Below are 22,989 nucleotides of genomic sequence, written 5' to 3' on the forward strand. Positions count from 1 at the left end.
TTCTTGACAGAAAATAACCCTTTTAAAGGGAAAATAATGACTTTTTTGAAGAAAACCTGGCACATTTCATGCCATACAAACATTTAAAAAACATACATTCAGATAGAATAGTTTAAAAAAGGCTCCTCTGCATTAAAAAATCTCAACTGTAGCATTTGAATTTGGTGAAATGTTCCTGCTTGAAAAACAATGGAAATGAAGACAAAACAAGTGTAACAAATACGTGGTATTGCTTTTATTATTCCTTATTCTTCCTTTTATTGACAATGAGTTTAGCAGAGATGTGGCCATGAAAGACTACACAACAAGAGGTCAGATAACAGAGAAAAAAGAGACATTAATTCGAGCAAATGGAGGACGCTGGCTTTGTGAGGCCTTGCTCAATAACCAAGAAGGACATCTGGAGGTAAGTATCAAACACCATTCTTCTCAATGTTTGGCATCAGCAGCAACAAACAAAGTCATGTGACACATTCAAAGGGGAAAACGTCTCCACTAATAGTGTGATGGGTGGTACCACTCCGGCAGACATAACATAGGAAACAAATGTGTTAATACAAAGAGCGCCCCCTTGTGGTGATGGATTGTGTCGACACAAATTCTTACACTATAGCACTGCACAATAATCCCGCTAGAACATTACAAATAATAAAGATATTCAGAAATGTAGTCAAATGACCTTGATAACAGAAAATAAAGCAATTTATTGTTATAATTTTAAATATAATTTTTGCAACATTTAGTGAGTTTTAATTTCAAATAAAGGAACGCTCGTCTGCTGGGGACTCATGCAAACGTTCTTTTAGTTAAAGGAGCTGAATATACTTTTCTTTCACATGTTCATGTGAATAATTGGATCTATTTCCTTAGAGTTTCAATTCCTACCACAACTTCTTACTGACCCGTTAGAGGCAAAACTTGCCATTTCCTTGGAAGCCTCAGAAGTTGCAAGTAAAGCCACGTCCGTCTTCTAATCCCGATAAGTGACCAGACGTCGTGTTGCAATCAGCGGGAAAACTGCTGAACCATCGACAGACAGAAATCAATATGGTGGAGACATGGGCGGAGTTATTCGATGCCAAATGGATATTAATGAATCGGCTTAAAAGTTATTTGAGTTTACAACAAAGGCACTTAGACAGTGCATCCCTCTGCCAAGAAGATAATTAGACGTTACTTTTTCTGCTTAAAAAACAACAACAACAATTAAACAAAAACCATGATTTAAAAAATGGTTGGCTCGTGAACTGAATTGAATGCTTTTTCCAACTCTGAAACATGTTGTTAAATGATCAGCAGCAGATTAAATCTCTTCTCTGGCGTAAACAAGTAACAATTATTTTTGTGATTAAGTCGTAAGTTTCTCATGAACGCAGCGAGACACGAGGCCTGCAGCACTAAGAAGAAGTTAGGAACGCATCCTTGAAAACCTTAAATCTACACAGTGATCCGGATCAACACCCTTCTATAATGGCCCCAAATGTATTTTCTTTTTTTACAATTGAACAAACCCTATAAGAACCTCCTTGGCAGAGGTCATAAAAAACACTGGCTGGAGGCGACAGCGTGAAGGTAACACTGATGACGGTCATAGAATAAATAAAAAAAATAAAAGCATCAAGAAAATCCTTCAAAGGTCCCGACTGACGTCACAATTACGCTGGAAATACTGATAAAGACGTCGATGGAGGAGCGATCCCTGCTACAGAGCTGCCTACACAGTGACACACATTCCATCATGCAATACAGGAGTCTGATAACACGCATATAAAATATAGATCTTCAAAAATAGAATTGCATTTTTCATGAATACTTCATTTGTACCCAGAGAGGATTGTGGGTAACGACTGGCTTGATCGTCCTTTGGTTATCAGAATGGCTTGAGTGAATATTTACAGACATGGTTGGTCCCTTTTTTTTTTCGTCTCAACACTACTGGCCTCGCTTTATCTGAGGCGGTGCTTGTTTCTCACAGCGTGAACGACCTCGTAGACCTTCGCTGGTTCAAGGTTAGGGGCAGCGGTTGAAGTAAAGACCCCCGGATTTCTCGGCCTCCACAGAAACCTCTTATTATTATTACTTTTCCAACTCAATTCAATCAGTCTTTTCAAGACGTTTTTTTTTTAAGGTTTTCGGCGGAGGACGGATGAGATGAACAAGGACGCCTGAGTCCAGTTGGCCGAACCGAATCCTTCTCAGAACCAGCCACAGTTCTGGCGAAACCGCTTTTCTTTGGTTATTTTTTTAAATTTTTTTGATCCTATAAAGTCCACGAATGCTGTCGGCACCACATCAGATAAAGTGAGTTTTGGCACAAAAAACCAAAAGGACAACACAACAAATCAAAGATTGTCAAATGTTCCCGGAATAGATTCCAGTGGACTTTGGAAGCCGGTCCTGGCGCACTAAACACTGCGGCAATAATAACTGGACAAGAACTCTTGATTTACACCCTCGAAAAATACTACACACACACACTTCCTCACATCACGTGAAAATACATTTACAGCTCAATTGAAGAGTGTCAGCTCATAACACACACACACACACACACACACTGAGGGAAGATAGAGGAAAACACTCCTCGTATTTAGAGCTCTTCTTGATTGTAAGACGCTTGAGTCCATGTCCACGGATTCCCTGGAGCTCAGGGCGCGTCCGCCACACACACTAGCAGCAGGCGGCGGAGGTGTGTACTCATAGTACGGCGGCGCCGGCGGCGAGGATGCTCACGATCAAACAGAGGGCGGCGTGGAGCGGGGCGGGCGACCTCGCCGAGGCGCGGACGTAGGAGGTCTGGATCTCGGAGGCCAGGAAAGCGGAGAGGGGGACGTGGGAGACGAGCGTGGGGCTGCCGTAGTTGATGAGGGAATCAATCTTCTCCGCTTCCTTACTGCAGGCTTCGATCTGAAAGCACCAGCAGAGAGAGGGGTGACCTCGCCGCACTGTCTCCATGTCAACTCTATATCGATCACGGGCGAGAGTCGCTCTCGCTCTATAGGAGGCAGAACTTAACGTTTATTGACAAGATATAGGTTGTAAACGATAAAGGGTGTAATGATGCTGCGGGAGAGAAGCTCTTTTTGCCTTTTTTTCATCTCCTCTTTTCTCCCGCTCGCTGGTGGAAGGTGGGTTACATCACAGGAAGGACACACCGATGATACACAGCAGGGATGTGGGATCGATAACCAGGACAATGTCATTTCGACTCACGTCATTCCTCGGAGCTTCATCTCAGCACCTCGCCTGGATTTAACTTTGACCTCTCTCAAGTTTGAACTTCGTCCAGCCAATAATAAAAATCACCTCCTCTGTGTTCAGACGATCAATGTCAAGGCCAAGGCTTGGAGGCCAAATCTGGTCAATTAACACGGCCAGCAAAAGTCAAGATAAATGAAGACGTTCATATTGTAACCTGGGAAAGATTTTTTCCTATTTTCCTATTTTCCTTTCTGTCAGCATTTCCTAACCGTAAAGACAACTTGATATACAATTGAAATTAAGTTAATTTATATTATATTTACATGTTCTTTAGAATTTTTAACCCTTGTGTTGTCTCTGGGTCAAGGTGACCCGAAGGCCCGAAAACAAATGTGTTTGTTGTATCCTTTGTGTTATCTCAGGGTCAAGGTGACCCAAAGGCCCAAAAACAAATGTGTTTGTGGTATCCTTTGTTTTAACTCAGGGTCAAGGTGACCCAGAGGCCAGAAAACAAATGTGTTTGTGGTATCCCTTGGGTTTTCTCTGGGTCAAGGGGACCCGAAGGCCCGAAAACAAATGTGTTTGGTACACTAAGTTTTTAATTATATTAGGTCTCTATTATCATCATCTCATTCTTTTTAACGTCTTTATATTTTTTATATATATATATTTTTTCTTTTTTCCTTTTTATACATATGTTTCAGTTTATATTTAGACTGTACATAGACTTGCATGCCTCTTATGTTTCTATCTTGTAACATATTCTGGAGCTGCTGAACTGTGAATTTCTCTGTGAGATGAATAAAGTATCTATCTATCTATTACTTCAACTTCTTGTTCTTTGGCTTGACGGCCTCCTCACCACGATCCGTCTCTGCACCCATTAGTTTCATATTCCTGTTTAAAGATTGACAGTTCTATACAGTTGAAAAAATAATAAATCTAGTTTGACCATAAATGAGTATATTTGAGGGTCGAGTGGAGACACTTATAGACAAACTGAGGACAGATCGTTCGAAATTACAGGAGAGGACTTGTTGGAAGTTCAACAAGAAGCTGGAGAAGCTTCAAAATGTTTCAGATGAGATTCATATTTCAGGACAATTATATGAGTGTGGAGGCATCTGTGTTACCTGCAGCGGCGTCGGATGCTCCTCCACCGGTATGACCAGGACGACCAGCTCGTGGTCGATGCTGAGATAACCAAAGACGTCACACTGAGGCACCGACACGTGGAGCCTCAGGATCTGCAGGACGCCGTGGACGGTCACAGGCTGGTTCTTGTTCAACTGGACGACAACATTGAAACATGAGATACAAGTCTTTCTTTTTTTTTTAGATTTATTTCACTTGGTTGTTGTTGCTTCTCGGCTGTCAGTGCGATGAAAGCGTAGCTTGAACACCCGTCCTGGGTTTAGGATGAGCAGCGGATGAATAAATGATGAACACACTCAAACACAATCTGTCAGTGTAACATTTCTATCAGCTGCATTTGATGCAACAACATAGAGAAAATGAAAGAGTTTTCAAAAATATTCCGATAAACTCACTCACATACATATAATATTAGATTATTAATGAATGAAGGCTCGGAAAAAACTTTATTATTGGAGTGATACTTTTTCACATGAATATATTGTAATTAAATATTTAAAACTTTCAGTCATACTGATGATAAATAGTTTTTCTTCAACTTAATCCGACCTCGAATGTTCAAGGTCACAGTTGTTCTGAATGCATTGCTTGTTCATGTCAAGCCATTTGTTAACCCTTGTGTTATCTCAAGGTCAAGGTGACCCGAAGGCCCAAAAACAATTGTTAATCTTGACAAAAGGGATACCACAAACACATTTCTTTCCAGGCCGAGATAACACAAGGGTTTAAGACTTTTCTTCATTTTATTAGTTTGAATCGTTTAGTATTCCTTGTCACTTAAGATAAATGAAAAGAAAATTAAAAGTAAAATAATATTTACATATGATGTGATTTATATTTAAATAGACTGATATATTATGAATTGCATTGGATTTTTTCATCATATTAACATCATATTAATTCCAATTTCCTTCATCACTTTTTTTGATGTCCCAACACTTTATTATGCGTCATTTCTCACCCTTACAATGGACCATAAACTATTGGAGCTGTAAAAGGGATTTATGATGAATCAGCAGTATCACTCTTGCTCGTAAATCTTGATTTAAACGACTGTTTGTGGAGATGTATTTGTGTTTTGTTCGTCAAAGTGAGAAGAGAAGAGATAAACATCTGGCTCGATTCTTGCACGAAAATTCATACCTGATTTGCAGTGACAACAAGTGAGAGTTGAAGCATCCTTGAATATATATATATATCTCATTTTTTGGTGCCATAACTTGTGACATTGAGCTCAATGACCTTCTGTTATAACAGCTTCAGAGCTAAATATTACATGTTCAGGGCTGCTGATTGTAAACGTCGCCTGAGAGCAAAGCAACAATAAAGTAGATTGAACATGTTTGTTGCTGGCTCCCCCTACAGTTAGAATGGTGTCATCGAAATAAGAAAAATATTCAATGCCCAAGTATATTAACAACAATATACAAACAACATCTTTGTGTGTTTAGGAATTTGCGTTTCTTGTGCACACAGGGGACAGAATAAAAAAATAAAAAAATAAAATAGAAAGAAATTGTGTAAGAAGATACTCTGGCTGATCTGGCTGATCTTTAGTAAAGATTTCAGTTAAATAATAGATGATGTTTATATGAAGTGTAGTGCTACTTTATGTCTAACCAGTTGATATAAACCTCTTTAGACTGTGGAGAGAGAAAAAAGGAAATCCACTAAAGCACAGATAGAACATACAAAGTCCACGTAAGAGCGTCAGCTATGACACTGAGAATGTTCTTTGGTGTATACTGCCCCTATAGGCAATAATGCATATATACATCTGCGTTGGAAGTTCATCCTTTTTAGGCAAAATGGCACAGATATGAATAATACTTAGTAGTCTTTTAATGAGTTTAAGTAATCTCCAGAGAAACTGGAACGTTCATTAAGAACCTCTGTCAGCCTCCATGAGAGCACAAAGCCAGGACCAGCTGCTCACCTTGAATTGAAAATTACTTTTCCAGTGAAAGCTTTATCCCTTTAATTACATTTAAAGACTTGGATTCCTTTTTCTTGAAAGAGGAACACAGGTCATTTAGCAAGAATATAACTCAAGGTTTAAAAGTCTGGTTGGTCAACCTGGTTTGAAAATGTAGTTACCTCCACAATTTTCAACATTTTGGACTCAAGGGTGTTTTTACTTGACTCATGAATAAAGAAAAATGTAATGCTCTTTTTGCCTCTGCAACAGAAGATGAATAAAAACTCACTTGACTATTGTAACTATGGTATATTATAGTTTCTGAAGGTAGTCAGGAAACATTACAATCAATTTATCGCCTAAATAACGGGATTAATCAGAAATCAAGTGATCTTGACTACCCTGGTGGTTCCATTCACCTTTTATTTCTATTGGAAATATTATCAAATATTTCCTTTTGTCTCAATTCCTGGTTTTATTGTGAAAGTCCTGATCGCAGTTCCCCTTTATTGTATTGTGTTTGAAAACTAGTGATGGTCTGATGGTACCAGGGAAATCACAACAGACAAAGGAGGGTTTTTAGTAATGATGTGCTGGTGAAGCTTCATGAAGCAGTGTCACGTTGTTTAGAGGTCAGTAGGTGGCATCAACTGTTTAAGAATGATGTGACGTTTCATTAGAACAGTTGTTCAAAACAAAGGAAAATAGTGCAGAGACCGCCATCTAGTGGACGCTGAAAATAATGGCACTGCTTCATGAAGCTTCACCGGCACATCACTACTAAAAACCCTCCTTTGTCTGTTGTGATTTCCCTGGTACGTGTATTGCTTGTTTTATAGTGTCGGCTCAGTTGGACAATAGTTTTGTGCCTTTTTTTTTACCAGTGCCTTGTGCCTGCTCTTTCTGTTTGCATTTTGAAAATAAAGTAGTTATTTACTCCTGTTTCCTGCCTCTGCGTTTGGGTTTCCTGCCCCGAGTCCTGACACAAGAAGATTATACTCTTCACATTTCAGCCTGGAAATAATATGTGCTGCTAGAAAAAACCCGACCGTCACGCTTGAGATGTGTTGAATTGATACAAGGACTTACTTAAAGATGTGTTTCGATTCTCTGTGACGACTCAAACCAGATTATTTTGATTGAAAAACACTGATTTTGATGCTTCATTTGGCTTCAAAATAAGAGTTTCTGTACAAAGATAGATAGATAAACATAGATCCACGGCATAGTTTGAATATGCTGTGAGTCACGTCAAGTTGACGTGCACGCTGGAAAAAAACAAAATAATTCTACAAATTTGACCCTTGAGTCTCTTGTGTCAAACTGGTCCAGAAAAAACTGGGCCGAGACGGTGCAGGTTTTTGTTCCAACCAGTCAAGCACATTGACAACACCTGACTAACCATTTACTGATTACTGTCTTCAGACGCCTGATTGGTTCAACTATACGTGCTTGACTGGTTGCATACAAAACCTGCACCGTCTCGGCCCTTTTCTGGACCAGTTTGACACCTCAAGTTTAGACGTATCAAATGCCTCGTTGCTCGCCCATCCATCTTAAGTTTAAGTTTGTTGTCTCGTAACTTCTGCTTTCCTTGCCTGAGGACCCAATGGTGCGTTTAGGGTAGCTCAGAAATCGATGTCGCCACTGCATTTGCCGACTCAAATTAAATCTGATGCACCTTGAATCTACCGACGCAGCCTCGTCTTAGATGTTTGTATCGATGCACAAATCGGTGCCTAGTTTGCACCTTTACTCATTTTAATTGATGATGATTTTTCACATGTTATTTATTACTCTATTTCTACTGATGGTTCCTGAACACGGTTCAGGACCAGAGGAGAGAAATCCTTCCAGACTGTTGCTCCTAAGCTTTGGAACGATCTTCCTCTCTCTTTACGCTTTATGGATCTACTGACTCCTTCAAGAAACATCTTAAGACGTTTTTATTTGTTCAGGCTTTTCCTTGATTTTCTGGAACTCCTGTTGTGTTATCAGTTTTATTTTGACCTTTAAAGTATATACTTTATTGAGTATTGTTTTGATTGTTTAAGCGCTTTGTGACCCTGGTCTGGAAAAGCGCTATACAAATAAAAATGACTTACTTACTTATTTTATTATTGTTATTTTTAACATATGTACTGTATGTCTAAATATAATATCTATGAATGTTTATTCTTTAATTTGTGAACCACAATCTGGGCAGAATAAACGTTTATCTTATAGCTTCACGTCTCTCCTACCTTAGAGAAGGTGTTCATCTGCTCTTCGTTCCAGAGGACCAGCAGCATGTTCCCACAGACCGGACAGCAGGCACCTGAGCGAGAAGTTTGACGGGTCGTCACGCCAATGGTGGCTAAACAGGGAACACGACGTGAACGTACCGGGCGGATAGACGGGCTGGCAGCTGGGAGCGGAGAGTTCGGGGCAGACGATCAAACTGCAGGCGGAGTCCGCGGCCACCGTGCCCACGGCCTGGCAGCGGCCCTCGTAGTCCACGGCCACCCGGTCCGAGAAGGCCTCGCACACCGTGTCGTAGGTCTGTCCGTTGTGACCGCACACTTGCCTCGGCTTCGCGCACGAATTCTGGAAGAGGAGATTGAAGAGCGGATGTTTTCGAGACCTCTCGTGAAGCGTGTGGGCGCGTGTGGGTGACCTACTTGACAGTGACCCATGTAGGCTAGAGTCTTCCCGGTCTGCAGCAGCTGGCAAACGCTCTGATGGGTCAGGCCGTCGGTGTCGCAGGCCGGCTCCACGCTGCTCTTGTCGCAGGCGAGCTGCCGGCCGACGCACTCGTACTGCAGGCAGTCGGACGAGTCGCTCATGCACACGCTGTATTTCGGGATGCACCTGCACACAGACGCCGATGTTGTTGTTGTTGTATCCGTCAGGAGGAAACGCCCTCTTTTGCAGCGCTCACAGGCTGAGCCAGATGTAAATAAAAGCAACATGATGAACATCCTTGATCGCCATGGCAACCGGGGGAAAAAAAGCTCAGGGCCAGGTTGGTGGCGAGCAAGTTTAATTTGGATCATACTTTCTCTAGGCTGTGTTTGTGTGTTGAGAGTTCTGTCGCTGATGGGAAAGTGAAAACAGCTCGTTTTTTTTTTTTCTGATGATTCAAAAGTTACATTATTTTAACTCAATATGCACTGTTAAGAATTTTAATGTTTACCATTTATTATTATGTTTCTGTTATGTTATTTGTATCTATTTCTTTTACATTAGGAATTTGATGTTTGGATCTAATTGTTGGAATATTGTAGAATACACTAAATTATAAGTAAGTAAGTAAGTAAGTCATTTTTATTTGTATAGCGCTTTTCCAGACCAGGGTCACAAAGCGCTTAAACAATAAAAACAATATTCAATAAGGTATATATTTTAAAGATCAAGATAAAACTGAGAACACAACAGGAGTTCTAGAAAATCAAGGAAAAGCCTGAACAAATAGAAACGTCTTAAGATGTTTCTTGAAGGAGTCAGTAGATCATCAAACACAGAGGGGGAGGAAGATCGTTCCAAAGCTTAGGAGCAACAGCCTGGAAGGATTTCTCTCCTCTGGTCCGGAACCGTGTTCAGGAACCATCAGTAGATTCTGATCCACAGACCTCAGAGCCCGAGCTGGGGTGTAAGTCTGGATCAGATCAGTGATGTAAGGTGGAGACTGACCATGAATAGATCTGAAAGTAAGAACCAGAATTTTAAAGTTGATTCTGAAAGAAACTGGAAGCCAGTGAAGAGTTTTAAGGATCGGAGAAATGTGAGTTCTTCTACTAGAGCGGGTCAGAATTCTACTTCCTGGTTGTGACCTTAATTTAAATATATGGAATGTAAAATATATATTCTTAAGTTGTGTCTAACAGAATGTGTTTGTACAAGAAGGTTAAAAACATGAACTTCAATTTTGAAACCAACTCCGTTGAATGGGTCAGCAAAAGGCTCCACTCGTGGACCCACCTCTGGTTCCTCTGGCAGGGTTTGCTGGCACAAGGGTTACTGAGGCGACACTGGCCGAACACAAACTCATTGTCCTTGAATCCTTTGCATCGGGCCAGGCAGGCGCTGGGATACGTGCGGCCGTTCGAAGCGCACACCGGCACAAAATGATCCGGACAATTACACGGGAGACCTGCGGGGGAGAGAGGAGGCAGTGATGAGGTGAAGAAACCACGGATGGCTCTTCTTCAGGTGCTGACGAGAGAGCATCATCCTTGTTGGCGTCAAACTCAACGAACACAAGCGCTAACATTTCTAACACAGTCCACAGACTGAACAAAATGAATCGTCATGAAACAAATCTTAAACATGTTTGCATTATTTATTAGAGAACAATTCAGCATAATCTGCAATAAATAAATTAGATTTCTTCAAACTGGATCTCGAATTTAACTGAAATCGGTTTAATCTGCATCAGTTTTTCATTTACAAACTAATAATTTCACTTTAATTCTCAATAGAATTCGGAAGAGAAATCCCAAACACTGATCTCTGTAGCTCATGACTTGATCACACAATAGCAAAAACAAACTATGGGTAAATATATGTAGAAAAAGCTCTGGCAGGAAGGAATCTTTGAAATTATGATTGAAGAAACAAATTTACCGGTGAAGCGCCGGCGGTCGTCGTCGGAGCCGTCAGCCTGCAGACACTCACTGTTGGAGCAGATGATGTCGCCACCGAAGCAGGAACAGGTTTGACAGTTTAACCGGAAAGTACTTCCGTGAGCTGATGGTGAGAAAACACGACAAGACAAAGATAATGTCAAAATTACAGCAGAGATGCGAACACAGGTATTGTATAGTAAAGGTTCACACAAAATTAAAATATCACTCATGTTCTACCCTCATGTCCACTGAGGGTTGGAAACATTTTCAGGGTAATCGGTTCCTTTTCAGAGTTATAGGCCATAATTTACGTCCATACGACGGTCGCAAACTGAGCTCAATTCAAAGTCAAAATTACACAGTCTGGCTTCAAAACACGACAATGTTTGGACCTTTTTAAAAAAAAAAGATGAAGGAAATGAGCGTATAACACTAAAAAGCAAACGATCATTGGAAAAATAATCACTTTAAGAAAACTTTTTAATACCATTTAAATTACGTTGGAGACAAACCTGAAAATCGACCAAAAGTTAGAAAGAAAACAACAAGGCCACATTAATAAAATATGCTTAGGAACAATTTTACCCAAATGTTTGTATTGACATAAAATAAACGTGACTTCTCAGTCATTTTTGCAAATGTTTGTTGGAAAGTATCTCATTGAGTGTACACAGAAGTTTTCAGAAGTTTCTACATCTCAATCTGTAAATAATTAAAAAATAAATAAAGATATTTTGAGATTTGAATTATCATGTTATTCACATTTTTTGCACTTTTAATATTTGATTTTAAGAAACTTTAATGAAAATGAAAGGCATTGTTCTTAGATACGTGAGTTTAATGTCTTTTTTATCAATCTTTAACCCTAGTTTTATCTCTGGGTCAATGTGACTCAGAGGCCCACAAACAAATGTGTTTGTGGTATACCTTATGTTGTCTCTGGGTCAAATGGATACCACAAACACATTCTTTTTGGGCCTTTGAGTCACCTTGACGCTGAGATAACACAAGGGTTAGGCAGTTGCAGAACTTTTGACTAAATACTGCTTTTAATTCAAAGTCCAAATGTTCTTAATGAAGCAGCAACAGGGATGTCGGGACACAAATATGAAGAGAAACATTAAAATATATTTGAGGACGGAGACAGAGGGAAAGCTTATAATGATTCTCAGGCCATACTTTGTATATTCCTGTCAATTACAGTTACATTAATTGTAGGCATGGATGAAAATCAGTGTCTGTGTTGTTAAAAAAAGGACATTTAAAAAAAATATTTTTATAAAGTAAGAGGCTTAGAAGAAATCGGTCTCACTTTTTCTCTGTCCTTGAACGATGCACGGCTTTTTGATGTCCACACACGGCATCTCCACGCAGTTCTCCAGACGACCACTGGGGCTGCAGTTGCAGACCTCGTAGCAGCCAGCGGGACCGGCACGTGTCGGGACCTGGATCCTGGTGTCCTGCTGCACCAGAAACTCCGACGCCTCGCCCAGTTTACAACCTGAAGCACACATGCATTTAATGATTGCAGGAAATGACATATTTTTAGGAAAGCTACTAGTCGGCTCCACCAATAGAGGTGTGAGAAAATATTAAATATCGAAGGTCAACAGCACTTTCTTTTTCTTTTTTTAAATAAATGGAATTTTCAATACATTTTTTTTGTTGCAATTAACCTTCTGGATGCAAGATGGCAGCAGTTATTACGTCCTCCATAGCTAATTGAACTATAAAATCCAGCAAGACCATTGAGGTGACTGAGGACGAGAGGATACAGTCGACGCAAGTTAGTTTTAAAGCTGGTTTTTGGGCATATTTTGGTTTCAAAACAAACAAAAACAGTTACGACTTCGCCAAGAGTCATGCGGTCTGTGCATTTAAATTCAAGTACTCGACAATACTACAAATATATCCTTGTTCCGACACTATCAAAATATACGATACGTATCGTATCAGCCGATTCTTGCCCAGCTATTCACCCAACCTGGTATGCAGAGGTACGGCTGACAGTTGAACTCGTCGAAGCAGCCTCTTCTGTTGACCTGGCACACGTGGTTACTGGGGCAGGGGTTGGGGTTGCACGGGTGGATCACTTCGTCAACGATACTGTTGTCCAGGGAACTCGGTGCTGTGGGCAGAGACAGATTAAGGGATTAACATCAGGACAGAGTGGATCACAGCTCAGTGAGAACAAGTCCTGAAGGAGTTTCTTCAAGACACGTCGTTGTTGCTGCTTATCTTCTTAATTGAACTTCCATCCTCACTGTGAACGCTCATCAATACTCCTTCTAGCATACTTGCGGCCCTCACAAGTAGACGAATAACGCTCCGTAGCTGATCATGCAGTCATGTTTCTGACAACAAATTAACATTCTTAGTTCCTTTACTTTTGAATTTATTTCAACTGTAAATAACACAAGTTTACATTTTTTTAATGATTTCCTTTGCTTATTGTTTAACTTCTTCTTGTTCTCCGAAATATACTTTAGAAATGTTATTGTGTATTTATACTTAAATAATAATGTAATTTGTATTACATTTTATTTCAATTTTGCTCTTATTATGGCTTTAATTTATTTTATAGAATTTCTCACTCTCATGTCTTGTCTCATGATTTTATTTTGAAACTTGTTTAGCATATCCTTTCTGTTTGCTGTTTAAAGCCACCTCTCCTGCAGCAACAGGCGTCAGATTATAATCGTCACTCCCTGGTATGAATGTTCTCTATTCTCTCTCTGTGAATTTCATTGTTTTCCTTGTTGTTAGTATTTCTTGTCCTCCTTGTGCCTGAGCCTACTTTTTGTTGTTTTATCCATTTTTTTTCCTTCTAATCCCCACTCTCTTGTTTTTTCAGTCCCCCTGATATTAGTTCCCTTGGACTGTGATATGGAACCTTGTTTTTGTTTTTATATGAACTATTGTGATTAAACCCTTTTTTATTCTTTCCATTTTTGTCTGTTGTTTGCTTGTTTGCACTTCCCCTTGGTCCAGCTCTAGTCTAAACCTCACACCCACTAAGAAGATTATTTAAAGGTGGCTCAGATTGAATTCAAAATGCCCCAAAAAAACATTTTCAAAATTGTGTCTTTTTTTATAGAACTTCAAAGAAGCCTTTGCGTGGCTCCCTGAAGTTATAGTGCCATCAATTTTTTGTTTTTTTTCATCTGTTCCTTCCTTTCTTCCTTCCATCAACAGTAATCTCAGACTTTAATCTGAATCTAGTGTTATTGCAGCAGATAGTTGAGAAGATGTATTATACATTTTCTCTACAGTTCACATCCTGAGCAAAACTCGGTACAGAGTGGACCAGCATTGCTCTCTGCCTGAGCCTCGAAGGAGTTCACGAGCTGTGGGAATACATGAGGGGCTTTGAGGTTTTAGACCTTGGCAAAAGTTCCCCGATCGGTCATCGCGAGAATCCACATTGGCGCGGAGGAGGGCTGAAGCTCAGAGAAAAAACCTTTAAGTCCCAGTCAGAAGGAAATATTCTGGTCCACTCTGTGCCAAACCAGACAGAGCTTAGAACGGGGGGTGTGAGCTAGAGTCTTATCTTTTTATTGAACTTTTGTTCCTCATTTCTTGCTTATTCCAACTATCTGTATGCAAGAGGTCGCACCAAATATCTCACCCTTCTGGGAGAGTTTCGGAGGCATCTGGATAAATGAATATCATATGATAAGATGGAGTTTATTCTCCTATTTCTGAGAAAACAAGTAGCTCATCTCTTGAGATAAATGACCCTCCCGGTGAGAGATATTTGCATTTTAAGGACTCAAACACAAACTGGGGTGAGTGACTCACAAATGTTTGTAACATCACATCTGCTTTCACCGATTAATCCGTGTGTCGTTAGCACTGATTATGATGTAGCATCAGCAGAATGATCCTTCAAAGGCTTCTGTCTTCATCAACTGTTCACTGACAGCCACGTTGGTGTCTCAGACAACAGCTGATCATCAATCTTTGCTCAAAATCAAGGGATAAAAATAAGATCATTTCTTAGGATTGTTCTAATTTAATATTCCCTCTTCTGCGTGTTGAAAAAGCATCTTAAATCACGGGTCTGACTGAATAAATGAAGCACTTATTAGAGATTCCTTACAACTTAAAATCCATCCTGAGCTGAAGTGAATTTCCTTCAAGGTCATTCATCACGTCCCTCAAGTCTTAACAGCTATTTAGACTTCGATTTGGAATAAGAGAACCAGTTTCTTTGACAGCTTTAACGACTTTAAGAAATTTGTATACTTCAATTAGGAGCTGTGGAGTTGATAAAGGTTGTATCACTGAGTATCTTCATCAACTCTTCCCCGGTAATTACTGTTTAAATTATCTTAATAAATGTTAAAGGTTAATAATTGACATGAATCACAAAATGAATACATTTTTCTACACCATAAATGTCCAGGTGCTTTTAGTTGGACTCAAAACAGCTCCTGAACTTAAACTGAAAGTATTTGTTGTACGGTTTTTAACTGTCATGTAACAAAATGTGAAGCTAAGTTATATTATATCACTTTGTTACTCGGCAAACTCTCAATTTATGATCAAACACTAGACATTTGATCTCACTCCCTCTCAGTGAACTCACTTTAGATTTATACATTAACTCAATTTGTATCTTTTATATATATTAAAGGAATCAAAGTCTACACGAATAACATAACCAGGTTTTTTCTCTCCTCCTCCGCATTCTTTTCACAACTATATATAAATGCCAGCAAGAGACGTGGAGCTGCTGTTGAGAGATGGGAAAGACTGGTGTCAACAAATGTTTGAGACATTGTGAGAGCGACAACTGATAAGCTTTTGTAAATGATTGGTAAAAGTAAAAGGCATGTAACATTTGTATTCAATACTGTGTTTAAAATGTTCGTAAATCACACTATAAATATAGTGTGACTCCGTAGTGTTACTATGGAGCCTCGTGGAGTAATGCTACGATGACTCCCGACCAAACCTGACAGGTTTTCGAACTCTGCGTATCAGAAAAATAGTTTGAGGTGCAATTTTTGAGAAATTAAAGTTAAGTAAGTAACTAATATTTGTAGAAGTGCCCCTAGTCAGTAAAATACGGTAAATGTTGTGTGATTTATCTTTTAGATGTGCACTAATTTAGTATTTAAAGTGTCTTTAAAATAATTTGTGTCTGACCACCACTTGGAGGGATTTGCTATAATGGGATTGGGAGGTGTTTGAATGAAGACAAAACCCTCTAGTGGCTATATAGTGTAACTGCGTGTAACCGGTTAAACGCTGGTTACAACCATCAGTCTACAAAAAAAGTTGTTATATATGTATTTATTCAACTCAAATATACTTGATACTAAGTAGAAAATAATATTTAGTTTGGCTTGACGGCGCCTCACAACAGTGTGTAGTATGTCATGCATGATGATGTAATTGTCCTGCACTTAGTAAGTAAGTAAGTAAATTATATTTGTAGAGCGCTTTTCCGGACTAGTGCACAAAGCCCTAAAACAATCAAAACAAAACTCAGACTTCTTCTCGACCCTAGATGAGTTTTGATTGGCTGTCACTCACTGAGGTATCTGTGAAGAGGGATGCAGTGATCCGGGTCATCGATGGGCGACAGCAGCTCGCAGATGCGCTCCGGGGTCTGACCCTCATGGAAGCGTTTCCTGTCTCCGCACTGAGTCAGGATGTCGATACAGTCCGACCTGAGGACGATGACGGGAAATGATGTCACAGATCAACCTCTAGTTTGTGAGGTTCCTCAGCGGTCCGTTCGACATACTTGCATATCAGACTTCCTCTAGACTTGCTGTGACAGGGTTTGATCTGCAGGGAGCAGGCCACCGCCTTCCACATGTCGGGCAGACACTTGTCGATGTCCAGCACCGGGATGTTCATGAACGGCATCTTGATGGCACCGTTGGACCAGAGCTTGATGTCGTTCATGGCTCCCTGGTCCGACTGGACGTTGCAGCCTCGAAACAGCTCGGTCGGCCTGACGAAGGGAAACATGGATTATTTGAACATTTACATTCCGACAGCTTTAGGACTCACTTTAACAAACGGCTGACTCATGATTATACTTCTGATCTGGTGTAAGTCATGCTTTGATCTGACCACAAAATAATTCCATAGAATCTGTTGTGATGCACAATTCCTTTGAACCAACATCAAATAAACAACCCTTTAATTAAGAATATGTTTTTCTTTTAACAGCAAATGTTAAAAAATGAAATAAGACATAACAAAGTCTTGTTAAAAAGATGTATTCTTTGCTCTATTGTTAAAAAATATCAGAATTGATTGGGTTCATCTCTGAATCAAAATCGACTGACTGTTTCTTGAATTTCTACAGCGTAGAATATTTTGTGATGAGCCCAATCTATTTGACTGCATATGAAAGCGCTTCAAGCAAAATAACTCAAATGTTTCAATCAAATATTAAGGTGCTGGGGTTGTTTATAATTCTAGATTCACAATTATATTTCTCACTCTCTAGTGGCGCTAGAGCTTGAAACAACTCTTCTTTGTCTCTATTGTCACAAGAGCTGTCACATTCAGCTCATTACTGTCAATAACATTTCAAATGCTAAAAAGGTTTAAAATTATCCAGGTATATGTAAGTTAGAGAAATGGAAATGAGAACTTTTCTAGTTGAAACAAAACAAAACTATTTGTGATTAAAACAAACAGATGTGTTACATGTTTCAATAAACAAATCCATTCAATACATACATGAGGTTAACATTTACCACATTATTAGTAAAAGATTATCCTGCACATGATAATAAATCGGTATCTTAATTTAAAACATATGAGAACGAATTGTGCAAGTCCATTTATATTGATTCAAGATGTTTAAATTTATTTTAAACTAAATAGAGGATTGTTTGTCTTAATTCCTAATCAAGGTTTCATTGAATCTAAAAAGTAAATAATCCTGACACATTGCAGCCATAAATCAACTCTTTGATGTGCTTTTTTGATGTTGACTGTCATGTGTTTCTTTTGACACTAGGTGGCCTCAGTGAGCACCAACGAATGAATATGTCGGTAATTGCAATTCTAGAAAACGACGTTTATTTGGCAAAGACTCCAACTACCGCAAGATGCTATCGTTTTACCGACACAGAAACAAAGCCAACGTTCAATAAAACAGATAATTAAAACATCAATCATGAATGATTAGTTTACTTTAGTTCCTTACGTTTATTATGTTAGAATATATTTATTTATTTATTCTAAACAAGTCTGTTTGTAAATTAAATGGTATTTGGGCCATTTATATATAAAAAACTGTTGTGAGGGGCCGTCCATCCAACAGACAAAATAAATAAGAAAGAAAAGAAAACCGTAATAGCAATATATTTTTAAAAATAAGAAAAAATACAACATGTGCCAACTTTATATAATCATAATCATACAATTTTCCAAAAGTCACTTCATGAAAATATATAAATAAACATTTGTTTCACAAATATTTCAATTGCAACTCTTGAAAATAGATTTCATCACGACTGTTCTTACCCAACACAAGATATTATAAATAAATTAAACAGTTTATGTGAAACGCCATAATTTAAGAAATTAAGAATTGAAGATGCATCAGAGGAACATGAGGACAAGTTCGGAGTCAATGTAGTTGAAGAGAGTTTGGACAGTTTTAATGGAGGATGTCTGCAATAATCCAGCAGCGTCATGTCTGACCTGTTGTTGAAGTTGGTGCAGTAGGTGAGGTCTTTGCAGCCCAGCTGGCACGGCTCCCTCACGTCGGCCAGACAGTTGATCAGCTCGGCTTCCACCGGGTTGTACTCGCACAGCTGGTCAAAGTCCTGCCAGGTCTGGCTGCCCCAGTTGGTGCTGATCTCCTGACACATGTCCCTGTGAAGAGTGGGGACACCGTGAACACCCCCCTGATCGTCAAGAGTCGAAATGCTGTACCTGCACAGAGACGTGTTGGCTTTGGCGCAGCAGTGCAGCTTGGCACAGTCCATTTTAGCCGGGTGAGGCGTCTCCTCTTCCGTGGGAGAGGGAGGTTGGGCGCTGCCCAGGAAGCACTGCCACATGGGTTCCTGAGGGAGCGGCTGCGACCCGCATTCGTCGATCAGACCCTCCATGATCTCGTGCTCCGTGTTCATGGTGCGAAGGATCCGCCGACAAGCCTCCTGGCAGTGAGGGGCCTCGGCCCGGTCGCAGCAGTAGAGACCTGAAGAAACACGCTTGTTAGTGGCTGTTCTCCGTCGCCAGATTGTTACTAGACTAGACTTTCCCAAGACCCTAGTCTATTTCATCAGCTCTTGGAAGTGTTAAAACATGTGGAAATGTATCATAAAAGTATCAGATATTTAGACTGAATTGTTTAATTTAAACTTTTTGGTCACTATTTCTAAGAATACGGACATATTCTCCATGTCGGGAAACGGAACCATCACTTAAGCTTGAGGTGTATTGTTGGCAAATTCTCTTTTAATTTGTCTTCTGCTTTGAACTGTGTAATGTAACTGAACTGAAAATATTTATTTTTAAACAATATCTTGATTAATGTCATTATTAAAATGATGTCCTGGATAAAATCTGAAGTATAAAAAACAAATACAACTTCTTTTTTTTTAAATAAAAGCATGAAAAGCTTTTTTTTATGATTTAATTCGACTGACTTTCCCAACACACATACATTCTGGAATATAACATAGCTATTTTAAGATAGATTATTTTACATGACTCAAACCCCTGCAGGAGCCAGGCTTCCAAGCAGGCAGTCTTCCACACATTTCCCTCTCATCAACTCTGTAGAGACTCACTGTCAATTGGGCTTCGAATGGGATACGATTTGGTGAAGTCGCTGACGCAGTCCAGCACCTGAGCGCTGTGACTCTGGCAGTACTCAGTGACGGCGGTGATCTGGGACACGGTAGGACTGGAGTCGGTTCTGAAGATGGCCTGGCAGTACTCTCGACAGGTGGTGTGTCGACCCGCGTAGCTGCAACACGTGGAGCCCACTGGTGGACAGAGCAGTTCTTAGTGACTTGACCGAGGGAAAGTAGAGATCGGCGTTCAGAGTTCTTACTTTCATTTTTGGCGATGCAGCTGTAGAGAGGGTTCTGAAACACACGTGTTCACACAGTGGGTTCAACACGACCAATGTACTGATATGTTGAGAACTAGATGAGAGTTGAAAGTGAGTGAAGATCTAACATGAACTAACTAATGAAGTAAATGTTTCCCTATTTCTATTTTTATAAAAAACAAAGTACTGTATTTTAGTATAAAGAGAGCAAAATGAAAATATATTTTTATATGACAAAAAAGATTTGATAATGAATAGAAAAATGATAAAACACAAACTACTGAATAAAAATTTATTTTTATCTGTTTTACCCTGACATTAAGTTGATGAATTTTAAAAAGTAACATACAACACTTTATGAAGATGTTTCTTGAGTTTATTTTGTATTCAATGCTCCATATTTGTTTATGTTTGTTGTAAATGTTTCACTTTACAATACAGCAATACAATCCTTAATTCCAATTTTAATCACTTACTAAAAACAAGTGATTTTTTTCCTAAATATGTATGTTTATTTCATTGTTTTCCAAATTAAAATGAAAAAAAAAACATTTTTATATTTATTTCAACAACATGATAGATAGATCGATCGATCGATCGATCGATCATAGATGGATGGATGGATGGATGGATGGATGGATGGATGGATGGATGGATGGATGGATGGATGGATGGATGGATGGATGGATGGATGGATGGATGGATGGATGGGTGGGTGGGTGGGTGGGTGGATGGGTGGGTGGGTGGATGGATGGATGGATGGATGGATGGATGGATGGATGGATGGATGGATGGAGGGATGGATGGAGGGATGGATGGATAGATAGATAGATAGATAGAAATAAGTATTTATATTCAAATAGTAAACTCACAGTAAAGCATCTATTTATTGAACAAGGATAGATTTCTCTCGCACATCAAGTGGTTTCAGCACAAACTTGCTGAACTTACCTCGGTTACTTTTTTGCATACTTTTGTCAGGTCATTCTTGGAGGAGGCCTGTTTGCATTCCCGGCGACACTCCGCAGAGATCGCTAGCTCACAGCATCCAAGACCCACCCAGCTGTCCAACTTACGTGACACTCCTGCAGATCAATCAAAGAATTCAATCCATTAAAAAAATCGATCAGAAAAATTCTTGCATTATTATTGCCAGAGTAAAAGGTCCTAAATTCACTCTACCAAGAAACCTCCACAAGCTCTTCTGGGAGGAAATCTGAGGCAGTCCAGACCGAAAGACTCTCTCTAGTGTGGCTTGGGTCGACCCAGGGCCTCCTCCCAGCTGATCTCGCCAAGAAGAACTCAGCTGGGAGTCTCACTTTAAATAGGAAGAAAAAACAAAAAAACTAGCCACTTCTACTGGCTTTTCTTGGTGCGGTACCAGCTCTTCTTTGAGACTCTCCTAGATGACTGAGCTCCTCAACCTATCTATTCCAGATCCATAAATAAACTATTTTTTTTACACGTGACCATCGTATCTTCATCTTGGTCGTTAAAGTAGTTTTTTATTGTTTAATTTTGTCTTCTTAATAAAGATGTTCTTCCCCCTCACTTGTGAACAAAACCCCAAGGTTAGATTAGATAGACTTTATTAAACCCTTTGGACATGTCCTTCAGGATATTAGGTTCCAGTTCCCAGCAAGTTTCATAAAAACAACACAAGAACAAAATAGACAACATGGATCAAAATAAAGAATATAAATCAAAAGGAAATAACTCAAAGAAAGAGAATACAAAGATTAAAATAGAATAAATACATCATCTTTTCGCTCCACTCTTGCCCTCAAATTCAGAATTATGCCATTTTCCCTTGTGCTGTGATTCTTAAAACAAAAGACACACAAAGAAAACAAATCTTTTTTACACCCAGTTCGACTTTTTCTTCAACAATGTAGGACATAAATATTCTCTATATCCAGAAAAGTCACTTTGACTGATAATCAAACTAGAAACTTCTAAAGGTAAGAAGTGTGTACGATGTTGTACAACTGAACAGATGAATCTAAGGAAGTTTATTTATCTTTAACTCAGAGAAGGACTCAAACGCTACCATAAGTTAAAATATAAAAGTAATATTCGCGTTGCTTACTAAAAACAATCAAATAAAAAGTGTTCACAAGATGAACAAATTCAAAGATCTGGAACCGGAATCCAAGACTGTGCTCCGGTTCCAGACCTTGAACTCGATCCACGATCTAATCAGTCCAAAGCAACACGAGAAACACACTTTTAGGATGTGAGAAAAACGTGGTACAACATAAGTCCTGGCAAACGCAGCGAAGCTAAGTCGGAATGACAGACAGATGTCGGGCAGGTGTTGCTGGAGAACGGGAGAAAACACACTTGAAAGCAGCATTTGATCTGTATATTTTCAGTGAATTCTTGTGTCTGTGGACTGATGCTTTGCTGTAAACTGGAAAATATGAATTTACATTATATTTTTACAAAATCTCTGTATGTTTACAGATTAGCCGGTCCAATTATGACAAAGAATCTTTCTTTCCAGGTCTCTGTGCGGAGGGTCCACAGAAGAAAAGTGTTGGATAAACTCTTCCTAAATAAACTCTAAACATTACACAACAATAGTTCTTGGAGTAAAGGTACAACCAAAATTTAATCAACAGACGACATCGTGCTGTCCATCTAGTGGCGTCTAAAAAGTAGGTCAGACTGTCACTCTTAAGGTCAGTCTGTCTAAAGTTAGTGGAGATTTCAAAAGATAAACAAAAGAGGTAGAATTGTAGACTATTGTGTAATTTTGCACTTAAATATACGTACATCATCTCAGGCTACTACCATCTTGGTATTACCCAATGCGCCCCCCCCCCCTTCCATTTTCACACACTGATCAAACATGTACATCCGTTACTTGTGTAAGGGAATCTTAACAGGAAACAAGAATAACATCTGGGCTTAGTGTTGTTAAGATTGTTGTTCTCATTTCCCATGTGTGTCTGCACTCATGGCTGCCATGTAAGCTTGTTTTATAGCATCCTGTTTGAACACAAAAGCTCAAATCCTACAATCATGAGCTTGATAGTTTCTGTCATCAAATATCTTGACGG

The 22,989-nt window shown here is 39.4% G+C and overlaps 1 protein-coding gene across 1 annotated transcript in view; it reads right to left on the reverse strand.

The window, feature by feature from the left end:
* Window positions 1-220: 220 nt before the first annotated feature.
* reck (reversion-inducing-cysteine-rich protein with kazal motifs) overlaps window positions 221-22,989 on the reverse strand; it is a 54,307-nt gene continuing 31,538 nt past the window's right edge. The window contains exons 5-20 of the mRNA XM_087789143.1: window positions 20,876-21,009; window positions 19,925-19,958; window positions 19,659-19,856; window positions 18,799-19,063; window positions 18,565-18,738; window positions 16,640-16,852; window positions 16,426-16,562; window positions 12,866-13,009; window positions 12,194-12,382; window positions 10,880-11,002; window positions 10,235-10,406; window positions 8,935-9,124; window positions 8,659-8,860; window positions 8,518-8,591; window positions 4,335-4,490; window positions 221-2,907 (exon numbers count right to left, since the gene is read on the reverse strand). Of these exons, the coding sequence (XP_087645269.1) occupies window positions 2,698-2,907; window positions 4,335-4,490; window positions 8,518-8,591; window positions 8,659-8,860; window positions 8,935-9,124; window positions 10,235-10,406; window positions 10,880-11,002; window positions 12,194-12,382; window positions 12,866-13,009; window positions 16,426-16,562; window positions 16,640-16,852; window positions 18,565-18,738; window positions 18,799-19,063; window positions 19,659-19,856; window positions 19,925-19,958; window positions 20,876-21,009 (2,615 nt within the window). The 3' untranslated portion in view covers window positions 221-2,697. The remainder of the gene's footprint in view (window positions 2,908-4,334; window positions 4,491-8,517; window positions 8,592-8,658; window positions 8,861-8,934; window positions 9,125-10,234; window positions 10,407-10,879; window positions 11,003-12,193; window positions 12,383-12,865; window positions 13,010-16,425; window positions 16,563-16,639; window positions 16,853-18,564; window positions 18,739-18,798; window positions 19,064-19,658; window positions 19,857-19,924; window positions 19,959-20,875; window positions 21,010-22,989) is intronic.

The sequence above is a fragment of the Callionymus lyra genome, chromosome 4 (genome assembly GCF_982586985.1).
Source record: "Callionymus lyra chromosome 4, fCalLyr1.hap1.1, whole genome shotgun sequence".
Taxonomy (NCBI): Eukaryota; Metazoa; Chordata; class Actinopteri; order Syngnathiformes; family Callionymidae; genus Callionymus; species Callionymus lyra.